The sequence below is a fragment of the Watersipora subatra genome, chromosome 4, assembly GCF_963576615.1.
Source record: "Watersipora subatra chromosome 4, tzWatSuba1.1, whole genome shotgun sequence".
Taxonomy (NCBI): Eukaryota; Metazoa; Bryozoa; class Gymnolaemata; order Cheilostomatida; family Watersiporidae; genus Watersipora; species Watersipora subatra.
This window is the reverse complement of record NC_088711.1, coordinates 24,698,450-24,715,427: the sequence shown is the minus strand read 5'-3', so window position 1 is coordinate 24,715,427 and position 16,978 is coordinate 24,698,450. Positions and strand designations below refer to the sequence as shown.

The window sequence follows — 16,978 nt, the reverse complement described above, 5'->3', positions numbered from 1 at the left end:
CTATGCCCTAGTCCACTGAGTAGCTTGCTAATAGCGGAAGAGCCAGTCATGTGACGTAAAGTAAGACCTAAAGCCAGAGACTTAGATCTAGGTTTCTTTCCATTAGAGTGCAGGTAAATAATGTCCTGACATATTGACAATATTTTAAGCTGAACATCTTTAGAGACTTCAACATGGCTGTCAGGGTTAGGCTCGTCATTTTCTCCAACGATTGTAGCAATCATATTGAAAAGATCAACAGGAACCGTCATTAAACATTGTTCATGAGAAAATTCATCAGGTGTAGGAGGCCATGAGAAAAATTCTTCCTTTGTTGAATCTTCTATGACATTTCTTATGTGTAGACCACTATAATACAGTTCTCTGTTTACATTAGATGCTGAAGACAGTATCGACTGGCTAAGATTACAGTCTACAGAGTCTTCATTAGTTGTTGATGATCTGGCTAGTCGAAAATTGTCTTCTGCCACAATATCAGACAGTGAAGCAGTTCAGCATAGACAATTTCAGATCGAGTTTGGTTTGCAGGCTTGTAAAAGACCAATCTGTTCAACTGCTTACGAAGTCGATACTTTAGCTTAGCTTAGTTTTATGTCCTGAAGCATAAAACAATAAAATCTAAATTTTGTGCTGCATGAGGCACACAGCACAGAACACTCGCTTATTGCTACATAAAATTACAATTTGCACACCGAATACATACGATGTAACTGTCTATATGCGCTATTGTTGGTTCTCGCTCATTGGTTCACCATGGCAGGAACTTCTCATCATGTATCCAGTATTTTCTTTTAGATGTTTTAGAAGCTATAAATTGTTTCTTTTTCAATAATAATAATAATTTCTTTTTATGCAGCAAAAGCTCCGTCGCAAAAACAGTTGCTATCTCTAGCGCATATAGGCAGTTGCATCATATGTATCAAGTCATATCGCGCTGATACTTTTATTGTGTGTCATCGTACGTGTCTTGGACTATACCACTTGTCAAAGCTACTAAAATCGTGCTCGCTAAAAAAATTGGTTAGCTAATTAAAAGCGTTTCATTGACGAATTCGGTGTGCATGGACAGCTCAGACGATTCTGTGATATTCGGCTGAATAAATCTGTGAATTCTGTGAAATTCGTGAATTCGGTCAGATTGAACGAATAATTCGTTACGTGTGGCCGGGCCTTTACGCTTGTTATATAAAGCCACTAGATCAGTCATTGTGAAACACTCTTTCCCTTCTATTATTCTTTTTTTCACAACTGACTCAAAAAATGATCTATACAGCTCGTCATCCTCATGTCTGCAAAAGGTGGACAATCGTTTGATTGAATTTACATATGAACAAACCTAATATGCCAGAAAGCAAGTGTTATATTACATCCCATTAGGTGCAACAGCATGGTTAAGAATCTACCGCCAACATGGTTAAGAATCTACCAGAAGCATCCAAAACCACAACAAACAGAAAGTGTGAAATCGTAGTAGCGTAAATTATATCATTGCTAGCTTATCGGTTTCCTGATTAACTTGCTTAGATTAGACCACACCACTCAACGTACATTTATATACAATAAGTGTACTTACTAAAATCTTTTGGTTCTGTAAGAAAGTATTTAACATAACAATGAAAAATACATACATTTAAGAGTGCTAAAAACAGAAGTGACAAAATTCATTTAGTAACGAGCATGCCAAAAGCAATGTTTTTTTAATCACAGAGATTAATTGTATTTAATATACCTTCCACCTTTAGGTTCATAATGAAGAAAGTTGGTGTACGTTTGATAACAAGACTTATGATATCAAACCTCGGAGGCTACAGGATCCGCGTCTCTTACATACATCAAGATTCTATGATCATTTCTTATTTCAGCTGCTTTCTTCAGCAGTCCTGCAATCCAGTTAAATAATAAAGTATGGAAAAAGATCATTGACAATAATTAATTAAAATGTTAAGACTGTAAAACATTAACTAATGGAGATTCAAGCTATTAATTTCAAGAGATTAGTACAAAAATATAATTATATTAATATAGGCATACCCGCTGTAAGAGTTTGGGTCTGTGATAATGCTTCCGATTTCCTTTTGTGAGTACGCTTAGATTTTATGAACTTTCCCAACCATTGACATATAATGCAAGTAGGATCAAGAACAGAGGTTCGTCGACGTGCCCTCACAGTCGAGCTAGAGCGTAAAAGCTTGGCAGTTGGTTCACTTTCAGAGTTTTTAGTTTTCTTCTCATCAGAAGATGGGACGCATTGGGAAACTTAAGTATACTCGTAAGAAAAGATAAGTGCTTTGTTGGGTACAGGCCTAGTACATGTATATGTAAAGATAATTAGCAGCAGCCCATGTAACCTTCAGTCTCTACATGCCAATTGTTCACATGCTGCTACTTACAATAACAAATTATATTTGTCTAGTCTACAAACTTCCTAGATTTTTTATAATAAATTTTTTAATTTAATATATACAGCAGCTACACCATCAAATGATAATAATACAATTTATCTTACCTCTAATAATGTAACAGTTGATGAGTTCTTTAGATGTGATTTTTCAGCCTTTTCAATCTTACTAACATTAGTATACTTAGAATAACAACTCTGATAGCACACATGATCTGTTGACAGAGTAGTGTATTGCAGTTTGACTGCAAGGGAATGTTCAGGTTGTTTAGAAACAGCAGCCCATCTGTTAGAGCATTCTTTTATCTTGTTTATTTTAAGTGTTGTCAATCGTGATACAGTTTCAGGCTTTGATGAGCTACCCTCAAGATGAATGCAACAAGCCTCAGTAGCAATTATAGCAGTCATTTAGATCATCAATCAATCCTAATGCATCAATCACGACTTTTTCAAACTTTCTTCATCAGTTTGCCTATTCCGGAAATTGATGCTCATTGGGCAATATTCATAACAAACCGTATCACATTTCAATGGATTATATATAAATATTGTTGCGCTGGCTACGCTAATAAAATGTCAATGTCTTGAATCAAATAATTATTTAAGGTGCAACAGATTTTGGGGCAAACTATAAGAAATGGAATCTACAAACTTCCTTACATAACTCTATAGTTACAAAACTTAGTTTAAATTAAGTAGAAACAAAACTGAATGATAAATTACCTTGGCTGACTGACTATATGCAGCAGTTTTAACATATAATGCCAGTATCGGAATGGATTAACTTTGAAATTGAGGTTTGACTGTGCATAACAAGGTTTTGAAATTCTTTCTGCTGCTTTTATTTGGTAACTGTAACAGCTTTTTTAATTTGTATGCATAGATGCTATTAGCTATCTTGGCTTTTTATACTTACTCCAGATTGCTACATGTTACATCACCAAATTAAAATACAATTATCTTTGCACGAACAAATGTAACATAGTTCTTCTTTGCCCTGATGAGGTTTTCTTACACACTGATGTGTCAACGTAATGCAGTTTATATGTCTCAGAAGTGGAAAGGAGTGTTAATTTTGGCATGACGCGTTCATGCTATATAATAATTTTTCATCAAGATATTGGAAGCATAATATGTTTAGTTTGGCCAACTAAACTTGCTTGTTTTTCAGATATTAGCAAAGAAGGTGTTGTGTTTGATGGTGCTGTTTGTCCAGAGGAGAAAAGTGGAATCGTCGATTATTTCAAATCTTTCATATTTGCAAGTGACAGCCAGTGGTACAAGGATTTGTTAGCTGGAGCTCAGGCTATCTTGCCTGATTGGATTCATCACTTTGTGAATGGTCTAAGTGTTCAAAGTATTACTGAACAGTTGGGAAACATATATTCTCGGCAGCTTAAAGTGTTCTCTGCATTCATGTCTACACAGGATGCAGGATATTATTCAGCAAAAAGAGATGCTGAAAAAGCTCTTCAAAAGGTAATGCCTCAGTCCTAGTTATTGCTGCAGCATAGCTTTGCTTGCTTCTCTAGATCTTTGACTGTCGCACAAAGTTGTTTTACTCCTTGATAGTATCAATCTAAGATTATCTATTTGTATTTATCAGTGCAATAGATTTGTATAGAGAGCAAAATGAGTTGAACAGCAACCATTACCAGTGCTAAGGGAATTAAGGATGCTGCTGTTTGCTGTTAACAGCAAAACAGTTGTGACCTATTTTGACAGTAGCTCTCCCTTGGCTCACACAAACTTACATAATTCTGTCTTTTCCTACTATAAGATAGGGCTATGGTTCCATTTGTTAACTGCCAATGCAATGATTTACCTGCTCAAACCAGTGGTGGTATCGATTTAGTAATTAATGCTGTTTTTAGGTGTTTACTATTTTTCTAATTATTGAGCTCTACATCAGTGAGAAGTTACAATTGTTCATAGCTATAGCTTGAGTAGTATGATTGTTAAAGCTTTTGTAGATGGTGTGGCAGGTGCTTTGGAAACTAGGTTTTCAGTGCAAAAACTAGCACTATAATTTAGTGTGATATTTTTAAACCAATCTAAAAAGAGATTTTCAACCTGTGCCTAATATCCCTTCAAATTGATATTGATATAGTTTGTAATTAATCGCACCTTTTGTTTTTAGATTCGAGTTGCCTTTTGTCGCTCAGCAGTGAAGGCCCACATGCAATACATTGATGAGGGTGATGCCTCTACAGTCACCATGACTGCTTCTCTCATTGGAATTCTTGAAATGCAAAAGTATTTTGGTGCTAAGAGTTTTATGGCCGAAGTAGAAGGTGCCATCAGAAAGACAATGCAGAAAGTTGGTCAACAGAATCCCAGTAGTTTAATCAGCGAACTGCTCACTGCTGTCAGTGAGGATGCCGAATATGTCAGGTGATTTTATAAGAATTTTTAACAATTCTTTAATGAAAAACAGCTGGTAGTATTTAAATTATAATGCAATGTAGTGATTCAATTGTGCTCTTTCATTTTTTAGAATTTATTAAGATATTTAGAGTTTGTCCAAAATTTACGAATGTTGATTTTGACAAGGATGTCAAAATTGAATAAATTATGTGCAGATGATGCTTAAATTATCATTGCAAACATTTTTATAGTTGCTCCTTTGCAAAACTAGTCCTAGCCTTTTTGCTTTCCCTGGCTTGCTAATATTATTTGTGAATCATAGCTGATAGTACGCCTTAAACCGCAAAGAAGAGTCATCTCCCAAGACTGACATGTGCTAAAAAATTCCAAATGAAGTATGTTTTTTTGCTCTGTTTTTTATTCTTTATCGCTGGACATAAAAAAATATTTTCTTTATATATATTTTATAAAACTATATTTTTTATATATATTTTTTATGTTACGTTGGGAATTAATATTTAGCAACGTTACTTCAGCTGAGAAAATATGCTGAACCTGTTTACATTTAGTAATGTATATAATTCCATCAATGTTTGTAAAACTGGTACGATTCAAATCATGAATTATTTTTTGTATTACATCTATTATCCATGTATCAACTCACTTTTTACTGCTTTCTAAACAAGGGCTACAATTATTGGCCATAGCCAAGCAGCATTATCATTCTTTTTTAGCAAAATGATCACATGCTGTTCATTTTTTATTCGACTAGTTCAAAAGCTCATATTCCAAATAGTATTGGTTTATGCATAGTGCAAGTTTTAAACAGTCGTGATCTATTTCCAGAATAGACGTCTGTTGCTACCTTAACCTTGCTCCTTATCATTCCAGTGGTAAAGTTTAATAGAACCAGAGCGAGAGTCATCTCGCTGACAAGCTCTGCCCACACATCACTGAAATATTTTTCTTGTACAAAGTCTACAAAAACTAGTTGAAAGAGTGTTATTATCTGAAATGATTAAATAGGGTGCAAGTGAAGGTAATCCTTTATCTGTCTGAGCAACAATTTAGCTCGCTTCAATAGTGCCAGAGAAATTAAGCTATCAGCTTTTGCACTATCATTCTATGTGTAAGATTCGAACACTAGCAGTTTATTGACCAGCTGCTCTAAACAACAATGAAAAATTTTTTTCAGGCGTCATCAAATGACTGGTAAAGGCCATAGCTGTTTTTTTAGTCAGCCAAATCTGCATGAATATGTTAGCTAATTACAAAAAATACTCATACTTCAAATTACCTAAAATTTGGTGATTTTCTTAAAAGACCTTGCTAAAAGCATGCTGTTAATAAATTATTTACTTAAACATAGTTTAGCAGTACCTAAAAGGACATGCTGACCAGAAGTCACAAAACGGTTTAGAAGTCATCATGCAGAAGCCTCCTTTAGCTATTTGTGGAATTTAGTATGCATGCTTCTCATCCATCCATCTATTTACTTCATCAATTGTAATTTGATCCATTAAATTCGGTTGATCTTGTATCAATGGTTCACATAAAGCTAATTTCAGAACTGCTACTGTGCTAATCTTTCATCAATCATATGATGATGAAATCTGTGGCTGAACTAAATATTTTTGACATAGTGAAACTTTTTTTTCTCTGTACGCTGGCTTTTTTGTGTATTCATCCAATTTGGCATAAAGTGGTGTGATCAATTTTTTGTTGCAGGGCTGTTTGTCAAAGGCTAATCAAGGAAGTATGCCCATCAACAGAAAGCTACTCTCGGTGCTGGATTCTTCTTATCCCTGTTCTTCATATACTGACAAGAGTATCTGACGCACCTGCACCAAACACTGGTGACTTTACAAGTACAAAATGGTGGGGTATTTCACTCATAAGCTCACTGATACAAGCATCCAAAAAAGACCACAACACTAAGTAAGTAGTACCCAAAGCTTGAATATAAACAACTGTATATAGGCAGGAAATTTGCAGTCATTACAAAGTTCAACATTAGGTATTGCCAAGAGCTTTGGTGAAGCATGTTAGTTGAAAAAACTAATTGTTTCAGCAAATTCTAGGTGTTTTATTATAGGTGTTGTTATTTTTGTAGAGGTCAATGGAGTGTTTGGCTAGACTGGTTAAAGCCCTTCTTTCCATTCATCCCTATTCTACCCTACACATTCATCTCTTTGCTCACTGAGGAGCAGCTAATGAACCTGCTTAGCAACAATGAAGCCAACAGTATCCTCCCTATTGATGGTGTACTTGCCTGCGCCGCCCACTATATAAAGATCAGGGAATCCTACCACCGGGAAAAGGTAGTGTCATACATGTAGTGCTACATAAAATTCCAGTTCATTGGAAAGTATCTCCTGCTTTACAAACATTTATAAAGTTACTTCTCAATATATATGTTTAGTTTCTATAGGGCCTCTTTGAACATTCATATTTATTTACAGCAATATATAATTGTGAACTTCTCATGTGAAAATTTGTGTAAGTGTCTACATGTATGTTCAGATATGCTAAAGAATTTCAAGGAAAATTTTGTAGTGACCATTTGGGGAAGCAACTCCAATATGCTAATGTTTCTTTGCCCATATAACTAAGAAGTGAAGTTAATACATTTGCTTGTTATTCCTATTAAAAGGGAACTGTGATAGTCGCTTATACAGTACGCCCTCGGACTGCGATGACCCTGTTATACAATTTTTTCGCTTTACAAACTGGAACACAATGTTTTCGCCCTCGTCATACAAAATTTTTTTGCCATACGATATCTACAAAATTTTCTCTCGAAGCTCAAATTTGGCAGTCGGTGTGATGAATCCGTCAGAATCACGAAGATGCTGATATGCTATTCGTCGAAATCACTCCCACAACGCATGAAAGAGATACGATGCTCGCTCTTTTTCAGTTCAGCTTCGTTCGTTATTAGTTATTGTGAAAACGAAACTGGAAACAGATAGGGGATAAAATCTTAGCCGATGACAAAGTTGAAGTTTAATAAAATACATATTAATACTTACCTCTAAGTATGTGTTTAGTAAGCTAAATTCATATAAATTAAATTCAGCATTTATTTTATACGTCTGTCTCAAAGGTAAGAACTCCCTACGGTACGTACTGCACATAGTAGGCTACATTGTAATGTTACATTTAATTGCAGATCATAACCACGAAATACACTAAAGTTACTGTAGGTAACTATAGTTAATAAGATTAACATATTATTTTGTTACTAATTTTTAATTTATACAGAACGTATATAAAATTTTGATGATTTTACCAGGGGGTGTTTGCATTGGATAATTACTATGGGTTTCCATACCCCTCTATACGACATTTTCGCCTTATGATGCCAACACTAGAATGAACTAAATTCCTATGGTGAGGGTCCACTGTAATTTTTTGTATGTAGGCTGCAGTGTGTGGTATAGAAGAGAATTCATACTTTCAATAAGTATAATTTTGTCTATGTTCCAAGCTTTGTTTCAGTAATAGTAATATCACACAATTATAGCATAGAGCAAAAATTACAACCGTTAATGGTAGCGTAGTTAGATATATAAAAATATTTAGTTTGAAGAACTTATAGTGATATAAACAAATGTGTCTCTCACAGTTTCCCAGGATAATGAAGTGTTAATTATCAACAAATTATTAAGTAGCTAAATATTGAATAAATGCATCTTCCATAGTGTCTCAGGCTCACGAAGCGTGTATAAATACAGATAAATGTCCTGAGAAATGTCTTGTGACGTCTTCGTCCTCATCTCAATATATAAGTGTAGTTTCTGTCTTTCAATATCGCACAGCGTAATGTGTCTAGTTTGTGTTTTTTAAATCTGTGCTCATTATTATTTCCATGCAGTTAGCACCTTTAAAAGTGAGCAACCTGATTCCGACTGGGTGCTGAGCCAGTGAGGAACTTACCATAGCTGAAATATTATGACTTGACAACTTCGAGTTTTCCTATTCGATGGTCCTCTTTATATATTTTTTGATTCAAATTTAATCCTGTCAAGATTGGTTGAAATTTTCTAATGGCGGCTTGGTCGTGTAAGTGTTTACCATAGTAATGGATTTCAAGAACTTGCATTCTGATTTTTTCATGATCCCTGATTCCGGCCTTTATATCTTCTACAACAGCCGTTTTCAGGACCACCCACTCTATTTATGAGTTGTTTTACCACATTAATTTATTCCCATTACTTCAATAAACATTGCCCAATTGTAATTGCATTCTCAAGTAGAGACAAGGATTTCCAACTTTCTATCCGACGTGGCACATGCTATATCATTCAGGTGCATGGTGGATATGGGTGGATTGCCTCAGCTTGTGTGCAGGAGTATGCCCCATTATTTGTTTGTCTCGGAGCTTATTGGTACAACGGTATCCAGACTCATTTCTTTATTTTTCTCTTTGGTGTTATCTCGGGTATAAGGAGCCCTGATTTCCTTAGTCTGCTTGATGGGCCAGAAACATCTCTTCCCAGGTGCCTTTTTTGCAGCCTTCATCTCAGGGTTTTCTCCTATCATCGATTTCTCATCTATCCTTGGAAGCTCGTTTGATTTAGGTTCATTACATTTGTTGGCTCAGTGCCTTGACTAGCTGCAGTGCTACTGCGCATGTGGGCCTCAACATTCCATATTTATATATTAAACTTTAGTGTTCAATTTTTTTCATTCAATAAAATGCCATAAATACAGTATTTTTCAACCCTTTCCCTGTAATGGCATTTTATTAGAGATGACATTCAAATAGAGGGGCATTGTATTTTCCTATTAGCTTGTGAGAATTTTGAAAAGATAAATTTAACCCTTTCACACGTGAAGCGATGCTAATGTCACCTACATTTTGCACTCTCCTTCGGCTGGAGCGACATTAGTGCCATCGGCCTCAGCATTTTTGCTAAGCCATTTTTCATATATAGCGAAATATTTGCTGCATACAGTTATTAATTATTTCGATGGTGTCTCTTTTAAAGTTTTAAAGAAAAAAACTATAGAGCTTTAGAGTTAGAAAACGAACTTCGATATGCCATAGCAATGGCTGCTATTACGTTGTACGGTGTTCCTGAAGAGTATTCTCATCATTGCTTGAAAGTCAAAAGGTCAGATTGTAAACCACATTAATAGACGAATATGAAGACAATGAATCAGATTTAGACCTTAGTAACCTCGAATCAGAGTGTAGTTATGGTGATTGTGACAATTGATCTTCTCAGTGACAAAAACCGCTTTAACCACTGCACCAAAAATTAAAGAATTATTTGTTATTGATGTAATCGAGTCATTATTATTACCATTTTGTGGACACTTCTACTGATCACTTTTTATTATAGGTTCGTAAAGATCAAAAAATGTCAATGTGGGGGTCAAATTGAGGTAGCATTCAATTAAAGGGTGGCGCTGTATTTTCTAACCCTTTTGTAATAGTGGTGTTCTATTAGAGATGGCATTCAAATGAAAATAAATGTTTAATTAGAGGTCAAATAGAGATTTTACGGTATATTTGTTTTTGCTTAATGTTATATTTCTACTAATTGACAAATAAATAAAAAATAAAAACAAATTAAAATAAAACATATTTCTCCACCTCTCTCACTATCCTTTTTGGGTATTTTATTTTTCTTTTAATGTACAACTTAATTGCATCGTCATGTTGGAGTGTTCTCTTTCTACTCCTTTCCACTTTGTACACTCGGCAAAGAAGTCTGCCAATAATAGTACATGGTTCTATATATTTAGGCTGTAGTTTTGAACCCTGCTTCTTTCAATTGAAATATGTCTTGAAGGCACACCTTCATTTCAGGTTGAAACAGGTGCTCCACTCCTTCCCCTTTTTAAGGCTGCCAATTTTGCTGCTGTCAGAGGCACATCCGTTGTTTCTTCATTTTGCTCTTTGAGTTCTATTTAAACTCAATAGGTAGAATACTCTAGGATTTTAACAGAGAAATATAAATTCGGCGGCAACCAAGTTTTTTGTTAGCTTTGGTAGTGTACCGCTTTCAGTCTCTAAATTAATGTTCTTACTCCCAGAGATTCGCCGTAGCTAGCGAGATGAATCAGTTTTGAGTTTGTAGTGTGCCACATTAACCACCGCTGCAGTCCTACCCTTGTTAGAGGATGGTGAGAGCAGGTCCTCTAGTTTGAGTGTTAGGCGTGCTTTTGGCACACTTGCGCTCAGACTGGTTTTTTACTGTTGAACGCCGGACTTTAATATTGAAACAACCGCAACATGTTTACCCTCTTAAGCAATTATTGCTGATTGATGTGTGAAAACTGCCTACTCAGGGCAACTATTATTGATTATTGATCAATAATACCTAATGGAATATTTTAGATGACATGAAAAGATACTGACCTTGTTTGAATCTACTGACATTTAAAGTTTCAACACAACATAGGTGAAAATTTTGTATTTAATTTCAATAACTGTTTTTTATCATTTATATTTATACCATCTTTTGATTACAAGCTGATATCTCTTCAAGTTTTATTACCCATACTTTCTTCTGTCACTTGTTTTTCCCCCTCTGTTTTGGACAGCACCTTATAAAGTCATCTTCGTGTACCCATGCTGCCTACCCCTACATCTGCATATTGAGCCTGACAGTATGTTGCGGGCGCTGATGCAAAAATAATAATTCTTTGGCACTGACCTTGAGAGTTTTGTTCTAATTCACTTCGCATTATAAAAATACCCAACCTACAATTTGTTGTTTTATAGCAGGACCTATCATGAACCTGGCTTTGTATGAAGAACTTTATATAGTATACATATCATTCTTAGTGTGCAAGGGTTCATTTTTTGTCTAGTAAGAACACAGTCACTATTTAAATCACAAGTTTCTATAGTCTTTGTTAGGTTTTACAAACTTCGAGACCTGCTTAAATGGTTAAATGTGAAAAATCCCAGATAGGGACTGCGTAATCTTATTATAGCAGTGTCTACCTTATGTTAAAATAGAGCTTTCAAGATGTATCTCCATTATAAATATTCGTGCCAAATGATTTCTTTATTAAGCATTCTCACCACCGATTTATTGGGTTTTTGCTTGTCATATTCTGTCAGCCAACGAATGTAAAATTAGGCATTTCATTGCTGGAAGTTCCTATGTTTATTTTTTGCAATAGTGACTTGGAAAGTTTAAAGCTTCTGTAGCAAGCTCATTAAATAATTATGCTTAATACAAAGGCATAATTATTTTTTTACAGAATGAAGCATTAGCAAAGATTTTGTTATCTTTTGTGAGACGGCGATTGACTTCAGCAAGGTAAAAGTATTTATTGCACTTTTTTCCTTTAAGATGTTTGAGTCAAAATATCAATGGTGTGTGTGATGTAACCCATCATTTTGTAGCACATTTGGTAGCACATGGCATTGAAGCACAGAAGCTAAGGTGCTAATATGAGTATTTAGTAGTTTTTTGTTTTGTATGGTATGGATATGTGATTACTGGTAAGTTCTCTCACATAGTTAGTGACATCACAGTTAGTGCTAGCTTGTATATACCGCAAGCATTTCTTATTACTTTTGCAGTGGAACTTTTGGACATTATATATGAACAAACAATTCCTGTTAGGGGAATATGTACGCAACAAAATTTTTACGCATCTGTAATGTTTCTTACTTTAATGTAATGTTTCTTTGTTTGTAAACTTGTAAATTATTTTATGCACATTAAATTATTTGAATTTGGATATTTAGAATGTTTTGCTCTGCTCTGGGAGAGCGCTCTGCTTTGAAGCTTTGAAGAAGTAATGTGAATTGCTTACTGATTCGAAGATGAAAAACTAATAACTGTATTAGGTGAAAACCTTTGTGCCAAGAAAAGTTATAATTAAACAAAAATTAACTACTTATCAAAACTGCATTACAGTAAAAACATTGATTCCTAGTTCTAGCAAACTAATATTATGAACACTGTATCAAAAATAAAAAGTCTCTGTTAGTTATGCTTGTGTGCACAGCTGTATAACTATACAAAAAGAGAGATTTTTTAAGCAAAAACTAAATCTTCATGCACTTGATGGAAAAAGCACCGCAACATGTTATCCAGTGACAATGGGTTGATGGCAGCTTAAATTGAGCCACACTTTGCTTCTATCAGATGACATTATATGTTTGATTTTATTCAGTATTGCTTTGAATAAGGGGTTTTCATAGCAGCATTTATGCCACCAAAACATTTTGAAAAATTTTAATTTTAGCCATATACAGGCTAAATTTTGATGGCTATGTTATCAATTTGATATCATAACAAATTGGTAAAAACTTGAATTTATGTACATGGCAGTTGTGTGCATTGTCTTTTTGCAACACATTTTCATATACAGTAGACGCTCTTACAACATAAATAATATGTTCTAGGAATGTTATACCAGCAGTGAAATACAGGGAAATTGCCTAATTTGTTCCAAGATTGTCCCAAACTCACCCCTTTCGCCCTTCAAAAAGGAGAAACTAGATGTGACTTTTAAATTTAATATACAGTAACTGTAGTATTGTTAGTTTGTATAGACAACTTTTCTCTTTTTCTTCTCGCTTTCACTCGGTTTCGTGTTGATGACGATGGTTATTTTACAAAAAGTTAAGGGGAGTGCACCCTTTTAATGTCAGTTTATGTCAATCTTTTCATTTTTATGGAAAGCAAGGTCTGTTCTCCATAGCAAAAAAAAAATATTTTGTATGTCTAAAATTAAGTAAAACAAAAATATATTTGCTATATGTAAAAAAGCAGTGTCTATCAGACAGTCCATCTATTTTTCGCCAGGCTTGAAGGTTAGGATAAAAGATATGTTTGGCGAGACTACAACTCGTGACACTCAGACATTCCGACGCCAATCGATCATCTTTAAGTGTTAATGAATAATTGCCCGGCTACTTATTCTCTGTGCCTAATCTGCACCGGACGATCTCTCACGACTAACTAAAATGCCAAGGATACTCATATATATATTATAGATAACGCTATACATCATTTTTACTCCCAAGTACATCAAAATAAAACAAGCTATTTTAAGGCAAACTACGAGCGTCTCTTTATTCAAATTGAATTTGAGAACTTACACTGACTGACACTGTTATATGGGTTTTTTATGTGTTTCTCACACAATACAAAGCAAAAACTTTACATAAATTCTTTACGTTATGTTGAATTTATGTTATAGGATGTATACGTTATAGGAGCATCCACTGTAGCTGCTTTATATATGTAATTTAGCATTGGAAGATGCTTTTATGCTGTTTTATGCATTTTTATAACTAAATAATGCTGTCATTATTTGGTTTCATCATAACAATAAATTACAAAGTAATAAACCTAATGCATTCTTACCATCTTCATGCTGTATTTGGCAATTTACAGTTTTGCAAGCAGTCAAATTGCTCAATAGTACATGCCAAAATGATATATAAAGTTGGAGTTGATTACTCTCATGAGCATTTGTGACCTTAAGGTGAAACTTTCTTTTTATAATTTTTCTATCTTGTTCATTGTTCTAACTTTATATTCACATTTGTGACCAAATTTGCTTTGCAATTTCCAATTTTTTAGCAGTTGTACTTACTAGCAAGAAAGTTTTGTACCTACTATACAAAACACCAGTTTGTACTTAAAAGTACAAACTGGTGTTTTGATACTTTAATAGAATAAGTTTAAAAATCCTCAGCATAGCTTTGTTCCAAGTTTTTATGATCTACAAAAAACATTAACATGACATTTTTAATTTTAACCAACAATCTACTTAAAAATATTAATACACGAATCTTTGACAACACTATGCTGCCAAGTTAATGGTTATTACTACAGTTTTTTGCTATCATATGAACATTAATATTTTATATATTAACTGTTGAAAGATTCTAGCATTACTTTTCATGTGTAAAAGCACAAACTATTAAAAAATAAAGATTACAAACCTATTATGTTATAAAAAGTATGTGATATTAATTATTCTCGGGAGATGGAAAAAATTGTTTTTAATCTAATAAACTTCATTTGAACAACGAGTTCACTACTGAGAACCATTATTTCTCAATATTATATTCTGCATACTATTTTACAAGTTTGCAAAAAATAGGTTAGTCTTCTTACTTTTCACAGCTGGCTAACACAACAAATATATCAGTTTGTAATCGCATCTTCAGGAACTGAACACCTTTTTGGATTCCACATTGATAAATATATATTCCAAAGCCTAAACACTATTTGAAAATGTTAGGCTGTTTTTCACTTTGCTGCCTAATATTGCCAGCTTTTGGCTGACCAAAACTACAATAATGGTATTGAGCCACTAGTTGTTCTATTGTTGTTATTAGCCATGTTGGCTTATGGGATGAAATTTGTCATATATTGTGAAAGAAATCTTTGAAAATGCAGGCACTGTAGGGTATACCCGTGTGCTATATACCATAATTAGGATTGCTTGGTGTCAAACATTAACCTTTTTGTGCAGTAAGGCAATTGATCTAAAGCCAGCCATCTGATTATTCAAGATCAGCATATATAAGCTACCATAAAATTCGTGTTTACTAATGTATCTTCTTTATATATAAATCATTTTAGAGCCGATGCTATGTGCAACACACTCATCCTTGATGTACTGGCTATCGCCTTTGACTTCCTGCTGCCAACCACATCTTACCAATACAAAGATTATGGGATGATGCCTATGACGACAATATATTTGTCATTTTGTGATGCAATACTCAGTTCTAAGCCCTCGGCAAACCTTGCAGAAATGGTCAAGCCAGTTGTGAGCAGTTGCCGCCAATTGGCTAGTGCAATACGTAGCAAAATTACGTACCCTGATGTACTAGGAAATGATGAAATGAAGGTTAGGAATACATGTGTTATATGAGAGCTTTTGAATTATAGGCTAACCACTAAGTTGCTGATTCACTAATTTTCCAGTGTTCAATTAGCAATTATCAATTAACAATGATTTAATACATGCTTGGCAATTGCTAAGCCTTTGAAATGAATTTCCATGATTGACAACCAAAACTCCGGGGTAGGAATTTTAGCCCATTTTTGTATGCCAACAATTGCGCCATCAAATATTTCTCCAAAGGATTTGTAATTCTTGTGAATGATATCTTTAAAGATTTACCATAAAACCTCTAATGGAACACCATGGCGCTCTATTTTCAACCCTTCCTTTGTAGTGGCGGTCAATTGGAGGCGGTGTTCAAATAAAGGCTGGCGGTGTATTATGCAAATGGCTCGTCAGAATTTTGGGAAGATAAATTTAGCGCTATTACGGGCGAAGCGAATGTCGCCTATATTTTGCTCTCTTTTTTTCGGTAGAGCAATATTAAATCTTTCGGATGCAATAAATCTGCTAACTTGCCTCCAACTTGTCAAAGATCTCTTAATAAATATGCATCGAGAAACCGAGAAATATTGACCAGTTGATATCTATTGTTTGCAATTGACTTGCACTGCACTTTAGCACCAATATATCTAGGCTGAAATATTAACAAATGCTAGTTGACCACAACAATTATTTCTATGGCGTTGCTTTCAAAGTTCATCAATTATTGTGAATTTAAACCGTTTTTCATATATGTAGGCTATTTCGAAATAGAAAGACTGCGTTAAACAAGAAATTACTATTAGCCCGAGACAGATATTAATAATTTTTATGGTGTTGCTTTCAAAGTTCTTTTACCAACGTAAATTTAAACCGTTTTTTATATAGGTACATGTACTTCGAAGTACCAAGACTGCATTAAACAAGCAACTACTATTAGCCTGAGACTGTTATTGCTTATTTCTATGGTGTTGCTTTCAAAGTTTAAACGAAAAAAGTGAAAAGCTTTGGAGATGGACAACGAGAGAATTGATTGTTATTAATGTAAGCGATTCATTATTAATACGATTTTGTGGATACTTTTCTACCGATCAATTGATATTATGGCTCGATAAAGATCAAAAATAGTCAAAGTGGCGGTCAAATGAAGATGGCATTCAAATAGAGGTTGGCGCTCTATATTTCAACCCTTCTCTCGTAGTGGTAGTCAAATAGAAGTGGCGTTCAGATAGAGGTGGTGTTCAATTAGAGGTTTTATGGTATATTATGATATTACGGGCCCTTTCGGAATCCAAAATACTAAAAAAAATCTCAATGACTTCTTTTGGATACTGTCAGTTACAGAATGAAAAAAATTTGTTTATTCAAGAACATTTTAATAGC

The 16,978-nt window shown here is 34.4% G+C and overlaps 1 protein-coding gene across 1 annotated transcript in view; it reads left to right on the top strand.

The window, feature by feature from the left end:
• The first annotated feature begins 2,123 nt into the window (after positions 1 to 2,123).
• Positions 2,124 to 16,978, top strand: part of LOC137394078 (E3 ubiquitin-protein ligase rnf213-alpha-like) — a 159,964-nt gene continuing 145,109 nt past the window's right edge. The window contains exons 1-7 of the mRNA XM_068080796.1: positions 2,124 to 2,181; positions 3,570 to 3,877; positions 4,539 to 4,792; positions 6,494 to 6,703; positions 6,879 to 7,086; positions 9,077 to 9,267; positions 15,346 to 15,535. Coding sequence (XP_067936897.1) covers positions 2,124 to 2,181; positions 3,570 to 3,877; positions 4,539 to 4,792; positions 6,494 to 6,703; positions 6,879 to 7,086; positions 9,077 to 9,267; positions 15,346 to 15,535 — 1,419 coding nt within the window. The remainder of the gene's footprint in view (positions 2,182 to 3,569; positions 3,878 to 4,538; positions 4,793 to 6,493; positions 6,704 to 6,878; positions 7,087 to 9,076; positions 9,268 to 15,345; positions 15,536 to 16,978) is intronic.